Source organism: Macrobrachium nipponense, chromosome 16 (genome assembly GCF_015104395.2).
Source record: "Macrobrachium nipponense isolate FS-2020 chromosome 16, ASM1510439v2, whole genome shotgun sequence".
NCBI lineage: Eukaryota > Metazoa > Arthropoda > Malacostraca > Decapoda > Palaemonidae > Macrobrachium > Macrobrachium nipponense.
This window is the reverse complement of record NC_087209.1, coordinates 79,346,726-79,361,576: the sequence shown is the minus strand read 5'-3', so window position 1 is coordinate 79,361,576 and position 14,851 is coordinate 79,346,726. Positions and strand designations below refer to the sequence as shown.

Here is a 14,851-nt window from a genome sequence, read left to right as displayed (position 1 = left end):
GCGACAATAACGCTGTCAACCAAATAATGAGATACTTTCTCTCAGTTCGCCCCCAAAGACCTTACGAGGAAATACAATATCAGCTTGGATTTTCATCTCCGATCATTTCATGTTCATAGAGACAAGTAAATAATGTGCTAGCCGAACGTTCCCTCTTTTCTATTCTAGATTTCAAGTAATTTGAAAGTATTTATTTCAAAGGAAAACTTCTCTTCGAGTTGACCAGCGGTGGCTCATTATTATGAGAGAGAGAGAGAGAGAGAGAGAGAGAATAATTCCGAGGACGCTACAAGGCTCCACTGAAGTCTCCGAGAGCTACGAAGTGCGAAGACGGAATGAGACTCATCCCAGCCTCCTTCAGGCTCGTCAAGAATTCCGAAGCCGAGGAATCCGGAGCCCGCAGCAGCAGCAGATCCGGAGACACGAGGAGAAGCAGCCACCTGGATTTTTTAGATTCTAACGCTGAGTCAAACCACTTACAAGGGTAACATTCAATATGTTTCAATACCTATCTATGTGTAGTGCATTCATTAATGATTTGGCCCGTATTCCTCTTGGAGTCGGGAATTTATCTACTTTATACGAAGACCTGCAAGTAGGCTTTGTTGCGAGCTTCCTTCGTAGGAATTGGTTCGCTGGAGTCCTTGCAGGTATTGCAGGACATTTATATTATAATCTTCAAAAGGACAGAACGGCACCTAGATGTGAAAAGGACGAAGATCTGAAGATTCGTGGTGCAGTGAGCTTCTGGCGGAACGTCTCAGACAACTGGGAAACTCTTTATCACTTGGAGGAACAGAAGAATCTGGAACTGAAACAAGAAATCGGATACAGGACAGCGGCTGAGGAAGGCCTCCAACAGAAGGTCTACGATTTGGAAAAATGTTTAGCCGAAGAAAAATTACGCCATTTGGAAGATGTACTGGATATGGACAAGCAAATAAAAATGGCGGAAGAAAAACTCCTAAAGAAAAATGAAGAAAATAAAGACTTGAAGAACCTCAACGAGGAAAAGACACTTTTAATATCAAGAAAAACAAGGGAGATTGACGAATTAAAAGACTTGGAGACTCGGAATAAGAAGTTGAAAAACGACCTGGAAACCTTTGCTCGTGAGAAGGAAGACCTTCAGAGACTCCTGCTGGGACAGGAGGCACTTCTGAAGGAACTGTCGGAAAGGGAATGGTACAAAACTGAAGAAAAGGAAAAGCCTGAAGGGAAAATAAATGAAAAGAGCATCGGCGAATTGGTAGAGGAATCACGTCATACTGTAACTCTGACGGATTTGGACAAGGATCGCCTAATGGAAGAGAATGAGAGGCTTCTAGAAGAAATTGAGGAGAAGGAGGCGGAAAATACACTACTAAGAAAGCAAATAGAAACCTTGGAAATTGAGAATCAGGAATTCGAATGTATTATCCACGAGTGGCATAGGCATGCAATTTCTCTCGAGCAAAGAATTGAGAAATTGCAGAATGGAAGCCAGAACCTGAAGAAGGGGAGTGAGGAACTGAAGTCAATTAAGAAGGAGACGGAAAATACACTGAGAAAGCAAATAGAAACCTTGGAAAATGAGAAACAGGCACTCGAATTTATTATCGACGAGTGGTATAGGCATGCAGCTGCTCTTGGGCAGAGAATTGAAGAATTGCAGAATGGAAGCCAGAACTTGGAAAATCAAAACCAGGAACTCCTATTTTATAACTCCGAGTGGCATAGGCATGCAGCTGCTCTCGGGCAGAGAATTGAAGAATTACAGAATGCAATCGAGGACCTGCAGGAGGAGAATGAGGAACTGGAGCTTTCTAATAAGGAAAATGAGGGGTTAATACAGTTACTAAAGGCCCACCTCTCAGTTCAGCATCAGGCGGTCATAGCTGCTTATACCAGCATGGCTGAGATGCAAGCCAACAACTTGCAGAAGGGGAATGGGGAACTGAAGTCATCAATTGAGAAGGAGACGGAAAATACAAGACTGAGAAACCAGATAGAGATCTTGGAAAACAAGAACCAGGAACTCCTATTTTATAACTACGAGTGGCATAGGCATGCAGCTGCTCTTGGGCAGAGAATTGAAGAATTGCAGAATGCAATCGAGGACCTGCAGGAGGGGAATGGGGAACTGAAGTTAATTGAGAAGGAGACGGAACATACACGACTAAGAAAGCAAATAGAGACCTTGGAAATTGAGAACCAGGAATTCGAATGTATTATCCACGAGTGGCATAGGCATGCAATTTCTCTCGAGCAAAGAATTGAGAAATTGCAGAATGGAAGCCAGAACCTAGAGAAGGGGAGTGAGGAACTGAAGTCAATTAAGAAGGAGGCGGAAAATACACGACTGAGAAAGCAAATAGAAACCTTGGAAAATGAGAAACAGGCACTCGAATTTATTATCGTCGAGTGGCATAGGCATGCAGCTGCTCTCGGGCAGAGAATTGGAGACTTACAGAATGCAATCGAGGACCTGCAGGAGGAGAATGAGGTACTGGAGCTTTCTAATGATTTAAATAAGGGGTTAAGACAGTTACTAATGGCCCACAACAAAGTTCAGCATCAGCAGATCATGGCTGCTTATACCAGGTTGGCTGAGATGCAAGCCAAGATGACCAAACAGACAATAGAAGAGGTGGATGAAGAACTCGATAGCGATGGTGAGGAGTCTGATGATACCGAAAACACTGCTGGTCACGGTGGAAGTAGTCAAGGCTCAGTAGTATCGGAAGATAAGTTACGAGAATGAAAAGAATGAAGCCAAGAATCCTAAAGGCAGCGCTCACAGCCCGAGATATCCCTGAAAATGCAGACGAAACCGAATATTTCAGAGAAAATGCTGCTGTGCATGAAGACACTGATGCAGACTTCGGCAGGGTGTGCAGCGGAAACTCTAAAGTGCAGAGTGAACGAGTCACAGCTTGCCTTGACGACTGCGGGGTCGAAGATGCACCTCTGGCGGAGTGGGAAGGATTCCAAGATCCTTCTTATGTTCCTTTGAAGGCGTTCCCCCACGCCTTCTCGAGGTTCCTCCGAAGGATTTCCCCCACGTCTTCTCGAGGTTCCTCAGAAGGATTTCCCCCACACCTGTGAATGCGTTGCTGGGGTCCCTCCTTAGCTGCTTTTGGTGTGTGTTCGATTTGACAGTCGTCAGGCTAGCCTGTGACCCATTCATTTCAGCCTAGGAGTTGTGAAGTCAAGAGGATTAGCTCTTAGGAGGATGAGAGTCAACCGTTAAATGGAGGAAGGAGGACCAGCTCTCTGGATGAGAGCCAACAGTTATTTGGAGGAAGGAGGACCAGCTCTCAGAATGAGAGCCAATAGTTATTTGGAGGAAGGAGGACCAGCTCTCAAGATGAGAGTCATCAGCTGTTCGGAGGCTGGAGGATGAGCTCTCAGTTTGAGAGCCAACAGCTGTTTGGACGGCCGCCTGAACCATCAGAAGGCCACCAGAAGGCCACCAGAAGGCCACCAAAGGGATACCAGAGGAACACCAGAAGATGATTCTGTTGGAATAATCTAGAAGACCGGCTGTGCAGAAAGAAGGAACTTTTCTTTCAAGTATGCTCTGTCCCTTGATGAAGACTCTTCTAATTGAAGATCTCTGTCAAAGCGGGCAAATAGTCGGATATCTAGATCTATCCCTGCAAATCCTTTCCTTCTGGTTATTCTGTGGGAATAATCTAGAAGACCGGCTCTGCAGAAAGAAGGACCTTTTCCTTCAAGTATGCTCTGTCCCTTGATGAAGACTCTTCTAATAGAAGATCTCTGTCAAAGCGGGCAAATAGTCGGATATCTAGATATACTCCTGCAGATGTCTTCCTTCTGGTTATTCTGTGGGAATAATCTAGAAGACCGGCTCTGCAGAAAGAAGGACCTTTTCCTTCAAGTATGCTCTGTCCCTTGATGAAGACTCTTCTAATAGAAGATCTCTGTCAAAGCGGGCAAATAGTCGGATATCTAGATATACTCCTGCAGATGTCTTCCTTCTGGTTATTCTGTGGGAATAATCTAGAAGACCGGCTCTGCAGAAAGAAGGACCTTTTCCTTTAAGTATGCTCTGTCCCTTGATGAAGACTCTTCTAATAGAAGATCTCTGTCAAAGCGGGCAAATAGTCGGATATCTAGATATACTCCTGCAGATGTCTTCCTTCTGGTTATTCTGTGGGAATATCTAGAAGACCGGCTCTGCAGAAAGAAAGGACCTTATCCTTCAATTATGCTCTGTCCCTTTGATGAAGACTCTTCTAATAGAAGATCTCTGTCAAAGCGGGCAAATAGTCGGATATCTATATATACTTCCTGCAAGATTGTCTTCCTTGGTTAGGTTCTTAATTCATTGTGGGTCAACTAACAACAATGTAGAAGGAACCGGACTCTGCAGAAAAGAAGGACCTTTTCAGTATGCTCTGTCCCCTTGATGAAGACTCTTTCGAATAGCTATCTCTTGTCCAAAGCGGGCAAATAGTCGGATATCTAGATATACTCCTGCAAGATGGTCTTCCACTTCTGGTTGATTCTGTGGGAAATAATCTAGGAAGACCGGGCTCTAGCCCATAAAGAAGGAACTTTTCCTTGTTGAGTATGGCTCTGTCCTTGGATGAAGACTTCTAACTAGAAGATCTCATGATCAAAAAAAGCCGGGGCAAATAGTCGGTAATCTAGATAATACTCCTGCAGTATGTCTTCCTTCTGGGTTAATTCTGTGGGAAATAATTTCCTTAAAGAAGGACCGGGCTCTGCAGAAAGAAGGAACTTTTTCCTTCGGAGTATGCCTCTGTCCTTGATGAAGGACTTCTAATAGCAAGATCTCTGTCAAACAAAGGCGGGCAAAATAGTCGGATACTCTCGATTAACTAATCCAAAATGCAGATGGTCTTCCTTACTTGATTATTCTGTGGGAATAATCTAGAAGACCGGCTCTGCAGAAAGAAGGAATTTTTCTTTCGAGTATGCTCTGTCCCTTGATGAAGACTCTTCAAATAGAAGATCTCTGTCAAAGCGGGCAAATAGTCGGATATCTAGATATACTCCTGCAGATGTCTTCCTTCTGGTTATTCTGTGGAAATAATCTAGAAGACCGGCTCTGTAGGAAGAAGGAACTTTTCCTTCGAGTATGCTCTGTCCCTTGATGAAGACTCTTCTAATAGAAGATCTCTGTCAAAGTGGGCAAATAGTCGGATATCTAGATCTATTTCTTCAGATGTCTTCTTTCTGGTCATTCAGTGGGAATAACCTAGAAGCCCGAGGCTGTTCGGAGGAAGGAGGACTAGCTCTCTTGATGAGGGCCATCAGCTGTTCGGATGCTGGAGGACGAGCTCTCTGTTTGAGAGCCCACGGCTGTTTGGAGTAAGGAGGACCAGCTCTCAAGATGAGAGCAATCAGCTGTTGGGAGGCTGGAGGACGAGCTCTCAGTTTGAGAGCCAACAGCTGTTTGGACGGCCACCAGAAGGCCACCAGAAGGCCAAAAGAAGGCCACCAGAGGGATACCAGAGGAACGCCAGAAGATGATTCTGTAGGAATAATCTAGAAGACCGGCTGTGCAGAAGGAAGGAAATTTTCCTTCGAGTATGCTCTGTCCCTTGATGAAGACTCTTCTATTAGAAGATCTCTGTCAAAGCGGGCAAATAGTCGGATATCTAGATATACTCCTGCAGATGTCTTCCTTCTGGTTATTCTGTGGGAATAATCTAGAAGACCGGCTCTGCAGAAAGAAGGACCTTTTCCTTCAAGTATGCTCTGTCCCTTGATGAAGACTCTTCTAATAGAAGATCTCTGTCAAAGCGGGCAAATAGTCGGATATCTAGATATACTCCTGCAGATGTCTTCCTTCTGGTTATTCTGTGGGAATAATCTAGAAGACCGGCTCTGCAGAAAGAAGGACCTTATCCTTCAATTATGCTCTGTCCCTTGATGAAGACTCTTCTAATAGAAGATCTCTGTCAAAGCGGGCAAATAGTCGGATATCTAGATATACTCCTGCAGATGTCTTCCTTCTGGTAATTTTGTGGGAATAATGTAGAAGACCGGCTCTGCAGAAAGAAGGACCTTTTCAAGTATGCTCTGTCCCTTGATGAAGACTCTTCTAATAGAAGATCTCTGTCAAAGCGGGCAAATAGTCGGATATCTAGATATACTCCTGCAGATGTCTTCCTTCTGGTTATTCTGTGGGAATAATCTAGAAGACCGGCTCTGCAGAAAGAAGGAACTTTTCCTTTGAGTATGCTCTGTCCCTTGATGAAGACTTCTAATAGAAGATCTCTGTCAAAGCGGGCAAATAGTCGGATATCTAGATATACTCCTGCAGAGGTCTTCCTTCTGGTTATTCTGTGGGAATAATCTAGAAGACCGGCTCTGCAAAAAGAAGGAACTTTTCCTTCGAGTATGCTCTGTCCCTTGATGAAGACTTCTAATAGAAGATCTCTGTCAAAGCGGGCAAATAGTCGGATATCTAGATATACTCCTGCAGATGTCTTCCTTCTGATTATTCTGTGGGAATAATCTAGAAGACCGGCTCTGCAGAAAGAAGGAATTTTTCTTTCGAGTATGCTCTGTCCCTTGATGAAGACTCTTCAAATAGAAGATCTCTGTCAAAGCGGGCAAATAGTCGGATATCTAGATATACTCCTGCAGATGTCTTCCTTCTGGTTATTCTGTGGAAATAATCTAGAAGACCGGCTCTGTAGGAAGAAGGAACTTTTCCTTCGAGTATGCTCTGTCCCTTGATGAAGACTCTTCTAATAGAAGATCTCTGTCAAAGTGGGCAAATAGTCGGATATCTAGATCTATTTCTTCAGATGTCTTCCTTCTGGTCATTCAGTGGGAATAACCTAGAAGCCCGAGGCTGTTCGGAGGAAGGAGGACTAGCTCTCTTGATGAGGGCCATCAGCTGTTCGGATGCTGGAGGACGAGCTCTCTGTTTGAGAGCCCACGGCTGTTTGGAGTAAGGAGGACCAGCTCTCAAGATGAGAGCAATCAGCTGTTGGGAGGCTGGAGGACGAGCTCTCAGTTTGAGAGCCAACAGCTGTTTGGACGGCCACCAGAAGGCCACCAGAAGGCTAAAAGAAGGCCACCAGAGGGATACCAGAGGAACGCCAGAAGATGATTCTGTAGGAATAATCTAGAAGACCGGCTGTGCAGAAAGAAGGAAATTTTCCTTCGAGTATGCTCTGTCCCTTGATGAAGACTCTTCTATTAGAAGATCTCTGTCAAAGCGGGCAAATAGTCAGATATCTAGATATACTCCTGCAGATGTCTTCCTTCTGGTTGTTCTGTGGGAATAATCTAAAAGACCGGCTCTGCGGAAAGAAGGAACTTTTCCTTCAAGTATGCTCTGTCACTTGATGAAGACTCTTCTAATAGAAGATCTCTGTCAAAGCGGGCAAATAGTCGGATATCTAGATATACTCCTGCAGATGTCTTCCTTCTGGTTACTCTGTGGGAATAATCTAGAGGACCGGCTCTGCAGAAAGAAGGAACTTTTCCTTCAAGTATGCTCTGTCCCTTGATGAAGACTCTTCTAATTGAAGATCTCTGTCAAAGCGGGCAAATAGTCGGATATCTAGATATACTCCTGCAGATGTCTTCCTTCTGGTTATTCTGTGGGAATAATCTAGAAGACCGGCTCTGCAAAAAGAAGGAACTTTTCCTTCGAGTATGCCCTGTCCCTTGATGAAGACTCTTCTAATTAAAGATCTCTGTCAAAGCAGGCAAATAGTCGGATATCTAGATATACTCCTGCAGATGTCTTCCTTCTGGTTATTCTGTGGGAATAATCTAGAAGACCGGCTGTGCAGAAAGAAGGAACTTTTCCTTCGAGTATGCTCTGTCCCTTGATGAAGACTCTTCTAAAAGAAGATCTCTGTCAAAGCGGGCAAATAGTGCGATATCTAGATATACTCGTGCAGAGGTCTTCCTTCTGGTTATTCTGTGGGAATAATCTAGAAGACCAGCTCTGCAGAAAGAAGGAACTTTTCCTTCGAGTATGCTCTGTTCCTTGATGAAGACTCTTCTATTAGAAAATCTCTGTCAAAGCGGGCAAATAGTCGGATATCTAGATATACTCCTGCAGATGTCTTCCTTCTGGTTATTCTGTGGGAACAATCTAGAAGACCGGCTCTGCAGAAAGAAGGAACTTTTCCTTCAAGTATGCTCTGTCCCTTGATGAAGACTCTTTTAATAGATCTCTGTCAAAGCGGGCAAATAGTCGGATATCTGGATATACTCCTGCAGATGTCTTCTTTCTGGGTCATTCTGTGGGATAATTAGAAGACCGGCTCTGCGGAAAGAAAGGAACTTTTTCATTCGAGTAATGCTATGTCCCTTGATGAAAGACCTTCCTTCTAATAGAAAGATCTCTGTCAAAGCAGGTAAATAGTTCCGGATATCTGAGAATCTATTTCTGCAGATGGTTCCTTCCCTTTCTTGTTCATTCTGTGGGAATAATCTAGAAGACCAGCTCTGCAGAAGAAGGAACTTTTCCTTCGAGTATGCTCTGTCCCTTGATGAAGACTCTTCTAATAGAAGATCTCTGTCAAAGCGGGCAAATAGTCGGATATCTAGATCTATTTCACTCAGATGTCTTCCTTCTGGTCATTCTGTGGGAATAACCTAGAAGCCCGTGGCTGTTCGGAGGAAAGGCAAGATCTTTGATGCCACATTGTTCGATGCTGGAGGATGAGCTCTGTTTGAGAGCCAACGGCTGTTTGGAGGAAGGAGGACCAGCTCTCAAGATGAGAGCACTCAGCTGTTGGGAGGCTGGAGGACGAGCTCTCAGTTTGAGAGCCAACAGCTGTTTGGACGGCCACTAGAAGGCCACCAGAAGGTCACCAGAAGGCCACCAGAGGGATACCAGAGGAACACCAGAAGATGATTCTGTTGGAATAATCTAGAAGACCGGTTGTTCCTTGATGAAGACTCTTCTAATTGAAGATCTCTGTCAAAGCGGGCAAAAAGTCGGATATCTAGATATACTCCTGCAGATGTCTTCCTTCTGGTTATTCTGTGAGAATAATCTATAAGACCGGCTCTGCAGAAAGAAGGAACTTTTCCTTCGAGTATGCTGTCCCTTGATGAAGACTCTTCTAATAGAAGATCTCTGTCAAAGCGGGCAAATAGTCGGATATCTAGATATACTCCTGCAGATGTCTTCCTTCCTGGTTATTCTGTGGGAATAATCTAGAAGACCGGCTCTGCAGAAAGAAGGAACTTTTTCTTCGATTATGCTCTGTCCCTTGATGAAGACTCTTCTAAAAGAAGATCTCTGTCAAAGCGGGCAAAAAGTCAGATATCAAGATATACTCCTGCAGAGGTGTTCCTACTGGTTATTCTGTGGGAATAATCTAGAAGACCAGCTCTGCAGAAAGAAGGAACTTTTCCTTCGAGTATGCTCTGTTCCTTGATGAAGACTCTTCTATTAGAAAATCTCTGTCAAAGCAGGAAAATAGTCGGATATCTAGATATACTCCTGCAGATGTCTTCCTTCTGGTTATTTTGTGGGAACAATCTAGAAGACCGGCTCTGCAGAAAGAAGAAACTTTTCCTTCAAGTATGCTCTGTCCCTTGATGAAGACTCTTCTAATAGATCTCTGTCAAAGCGTGCATATAGTCGGATATCTAGATATACTCCTGCAGATGTCTTATTTCTGGTCATTCTGTGGGAATAATCTAGAAGACCGGCTCTGCAGAAAGAAGGAAGTTTTCATTCGAGTATGTTCTGTCCCTTGATGAAGACTCTTCTAATAGAAGATCTCTGTCAAAGCGGGCAAATAGTCGGATATCTAGATATACTCCTGCAGATGTCTTCCTTCTGGTCATTCCGTGGGAATAATCAAGAAGACCTGCTCTGCAGAAATAAGGAACTTTTCTTTCGAGTATGGTCTGTCCCTTGATGAAGACTCTTCTAATAGAAGATCTCTGTCAAAGCGGGCAAATAGTCGGATATCTAGATCTATTCCTGCAAATCCTTTCCTTCTGGTCATTGTGTGGGAATAATTTAGAAGACCGGCTCTGCAGAAAGAAGGAAATTTTCCTTCGAGTATGCTCTGTCCCTTGATGAAGACTCTTCTAATAGAAGATCTCTGTCAAAGCGGGCAAATAGTCGGATATCTAGATCTATTCCTGCAGATGCCTTCCTTCTGGTTATTCTGTGGGAATAATCTAGAAGTCAGGCTCTGCAGAAATAAGGAACTTTTATTCTGAGTATGCTTTGTCCCTTGATGAAGACTCTTATAATAGAAGATCTCTGTCAAAGAGGGCAAATAGGCGGATATCTAGATCTATTCCTGCAGAAGCCTTCCTTCTGGTCATTCTGTGGGAATAATCTAGAAGATCGGCTCTGCAGAAAGAAGGAACTTTTCCTTCGAGTATGCTCTGTCCCTTGATGAAGACTCTTCTAATAGAAGATCTCTGTCAAAGCGGGCAAATAGTCGGATATCTAGATCTATTCCTGCAGAAGCCTTCCTTCTGGTTATTCTGTGGGAATAATCTAGAAGACCGGCTCTGCAGAAAGAAGGAACTTTTCCTTTGAGTATGCTCTGTCCCTTGATGAAGACTCTTCTAATAGATGATCTCTGTCAAAGCGGGCAAATAGTTGGATATCTAGATCTATTCCTGCAGAAGACTTCCTTCTGGTTATTGTGTGGGAATAATCTAGAAGACCGGCTCTGCAAAAAGAAGGAACTTTTCCTTTGAGTATGCTCTGTCCCTCGATGAAGACTCTTCTAGTAGAAGATCTCTGTCAAAGCAGGCAAATAGTCGGATATCTAGATCTATTCCTGCAGAAGCCTTCTTTCTGTTTATTCTGTGGGAATAATCTAGAAGACCGGCTCTGCAGAAAGAAGGAACTTTTCCTTCGAGTATGCTCTGTCCCTTGATGAATACTCTTCTAATAGAAGATCTCTGTCAAAGCGGGCGAATAGTTGGATATGTAGATATACTCCTGCAGATGTCTTCCTTCTTGTTATTCTGTGGGAATAATCTAGAAACACCAGAAGATGACCGGTTCTGCAGAAAGAAGGAACTTTTCCTTCGAGTATGCTCTGTCCCTTGATGAAGATTTATAATAGAAGATCTCTGTCAAAGCGGGCAAATAGTTGGATATCTAGATTTATTACTACAGATGCCTTCCTTCTGGTTATTCTGTGGGAATAATCTAGAAGACCGGCTCTGCAGAAAGAAGGAAGTTTTCCTTCGAGTATGCTCTGTCCTTTGATGAAGACTCTTCTAATAGAAGATCTCTGTCAAAGCGGGCAAATAGTCGGATATCTAGATCTATTCCTGCAGAAGCCTTCCTTCTGGTTATTCTGTGGGAATAATTTAGAAGACCGGCTCTGCAGAAAGAAGGAAATTTTCCTTCGAGTATGCTCTGTCCCTTGATGAAGACTCTTCTAATAGAAGATCTCTGTTAAAGCGGGCAAATAGTCGGATATCTAGATCTATTCCTGGAGAAGCCTTCATTCTGGTCATTCTGTGGGAATAATCTAGAAGCTCACGGCTGTTCGGAGGAAGGAGGACCAGCTGTCTTGATGAGGGCCATCAGCTGTTCGGATGCTGGACGACAAGCTCTCAGTTGGAGAGCTCACAGCTGTTTGGAGGAAGGAAGACCAGCTCTCAAGATGAGAGCCACCAGCTGTTGGGAGGCTGGAGGACGATTTCTCAGTTTTAGAGCCAACAGCTGTTTGGACGGCCGCCAGAAGGCCACCAGAAGGCCACCAGAAGGCCACCAGAAGGCCACCAGAGGGATACCAGAGGAACACCAGAAGAGGATTCTGTTGGAATTATTTAGAAGACTGGCTCTGCAGAAAAAAGGAACTTTTCCTTAGAGTATGCTCTGTCCCTTGATGAAGATTCTTCTAATAGAATATCTCTTTCAAAGTGGGCAAATAGTTAGATATATAGATATACTACTGCAGATGTCTTCCTTCTTGTTATTCTGTGGGAATAATCTAGAAGACTACGGCTATTCAAAGGAAGGAGGACCAGCTCTCTGGATGAGGGTCATCAGCTGTTCGGAGGCTGGAGGACGAGCTCTCAGTTTGAGAGCCAACGGCTGTTTGGAGGAAGGAGGACCAGCTCTCTGGCTGAGGGCAATCAGCTGTTTGGAGGCTGAAGAACGAGCTCTCAGTTTGGGAGCCAACAGCGGTTTGGACGGCCGCCAGAAGACCACTAGAAGGCCAACAGAAGGCCACCAGAAGGCCACCAAAGTGATAACATAGGAACACAAGAAGATGATTCTGTTGGTATAATCTAGAAGACTGGCTCTGCAGAAAAAAGGAACTTTTTCTTCGAGGATGCTCTGTCCCTTGATGAGGATTCTTCTAATAGAAGATCTCTGTCAAAGTGGGCAAATAGTCGGATATCCAGATCTATTCCTGCATATGCCTTCCATCTGGTCATTGTGTGGGAATAATCTAGAAGACCGGCTCCGCAGAAAGAAGGAACTTTTCCTTCGAGTATGCTTTGTCCTTTGATGAAGACTCTTCTAATAGAAGATCTCTGTAAAAGAGGGCAAATAGTCGAATATCTAGATCTATTCCTGCATATGCCTTCCTTCTGGTCATTCTGTGAAATAGTCTAGATGACTGGCTCTGCAGAAAGAAGGAACTTTTCCTTCGAGTATGCTCTGTCCCTTGATGAAGACTCTTCTAATAAAAGATCTCTGTCAAAGCGGGAAAATAGTCAGATATCCAGATCTATTTCTGCAGATGTCTTCCTTCTGGTCATTTCTGTTGAATAATCTTAGAAGCCCACGGCTTTCGGTTCGGGGAAGGAAGGAGGACCAGCTCTCTGGATGAGGCGGGTCATCAGCTGTTTTGGATTGTCTGGAGGTACTGAGCTCTTCATTTTGATAGAGGCCCAGGTGCTGTTTTGGAGGAAGGAGGACCAGCTCTCAAGATGAGAGCCATCAGCTGTTGGGAGGCTGGAGGACGAGCTCTCAGTTTGAGAGCCAACAGCGGTTTTGGAGGGCCGCCAGAAGGCCACCAGCGGCCACCAGAGGGATACCAGAGAAACACCAGAAGATGACCGGCTCTGCAGAAAGAAGGAACTTTTCCTTCGAGTATGCTTTGTCCTTTGATGAAGACTCTTCTAATAGAAGATCTCTGTCAAAGCGGGCAAATAGTCGGATATCTAGATCTAATCCTGCAGAAGCCTTCCTTCTGGTTATTCTGTGGGAATAATTTAGAAGACCGGCTCTGCAGAAAGAAGGAAATTTTTCTTCGAGTATGCTCTGTCCCTTGATGAAGACTCTTCTAATAGAAGATCTCTATTAAAGCGGGCAAATAGTCGGATATCTAGATCTATTCCTGGAGAAGCGTTCATTCTGGTCATTCTGTGGGAATAATCTAGAAGACCGGCTCTGCAGAAAGAAGGAACTTTTCCTTCGAGTATGCTCTGTCCCTTGATGAAGACTCTTCTAATAGAAGATCTCTGTCAAAGTGGGCAAATAGTCGGATATCTAGATCTATTCATGCAGAAGCCTTCCTTCTGGTCATTGTGAGGGAATAATCTAGAAGACCTGCTCTGCAGAAAGTAGGAACTTTTCCTTCGAGTATGCTCTGTCCCTTGATGACGACTCTTCTAATAGAAGATCTCTGTTAAAGCGGGCAAATAGTCGGATATCTAGATCTATTCCTGCAGAAGCCTTCATTCTGGTCTTTCTGTGGGAATAATCTAGAAGACCGGCTCTGCAGAAAGAGGGAACGTTTCCTCTGAGTATGCTCTGTCCCTTGATGAAGACTCTTCTAATAGAAGATCTCTGTCAAAGCGGGCAAATAGTTGGATATCTAGATCTATTTCTGCGGATGTCTTCCTTCTGGTTATTTTGTGGGAATAATTTAGAAGACCGGCTCTGCAGAAAGAAGGAAATTTTCCTTCGAGTATGCTCTGTCCCTTGATGAAGACTCTTCTAATAGAAGATCTCTGTTAAAGCGGGCAAATAGTCGGATATCTAGATCTATTCCTGGAGAAGCCTTCATTCTGGTCATTCTGTGGGAATAATCTAGAAGACCGGCTCTGCAGAAAGAGGGAACGTTTCCTCTGAGTATGCTCTGTCCCTTGATGAAGACTCTTCTAATAGAAGATCTCTGTCAAAGCGGGCAAATAGTTGGATATCTAGATCTATTTCTGCGGATGTCTTCCTTCTGGTCATTCTGTCGGAATAATCTAGAAGCTCACGGCTGTTCGGAGGAAGGAGGACCAGCTGTCTTGATGAGGGCCATCAGCTGTTCGGATGCTGGACGACAAGCTCTCAGTTTGAGAGCCAACAGCTGTTTTGAGGAAGGAAGACCAGCTCTCAAGATGAGAGCCATCAGCTGTTGGGAGGCTGAGGGACGAGCTCTCAGTTTGAGAGCCAACAGCTGTTTGGACGGCCGCCAGAAGGCCACCAGAAGGCCACCAGAAGGCCACCAGAAGGCCACCAGAGGGATACCAGAGGAACACCAGAAGAGGATTCTGTTGGAATTATTTAGAAGACTGGCTCTGCAGAAAAAAGGAACTTTTCCTTAGAGTATGCTCTGTCCCTTGATGAAAATTCTTCTAATAGAATATCTCTGTCAAAGTGGGCAAATAGTTGGATATGTAGATATACTACTGCAGATGTCTTCCTTCTTGTTATTCTGTGGGAATAATCTAGAAGACTACGGCTGTTCAAAGGAAGGAGGACCAGCTCTCTGGATGAGGGTCATCAGCTGTTCGGAGGCTGGAGGACGAGCTCTCAGTTTGAGAGCCAACGGCTGTTTGGAGGAAGGAGGACCAGCTCTCTGGCTGAGGGCAATCAGCTGTTTGGAGGCTGAAGAACGAGCTCTCAGTTTGGGAGCCAACAGCGGTTTGGACGGCCGCCAGAAGACCACTAGAAGGC

The 14,851-nt window shown here is 44.4% G+C and overlaps 1 protein-coding gene across 1 annotated transcript; it reads left to right on the top strand.

Annotated features, from left to right (window-relative positions):
- Nucleotides 1-496: 496 nt before the first annotated feature.
- LOC135195378 (myosin heavy chain, clone 203-like) lies at nucleotides 497-2,743 on the top strand. The gene has a single exon (XM_064221638.1). It carries the CDS (start codon nucleotides 497-499, stop codon nucleotides 2,741-2,743), a length of 2,247 nt encoding a protein of 748 aa, XP_064077708.1.
- Nucleotides 2,744-14,851: the final 12,108 nt, after the last annotated feature.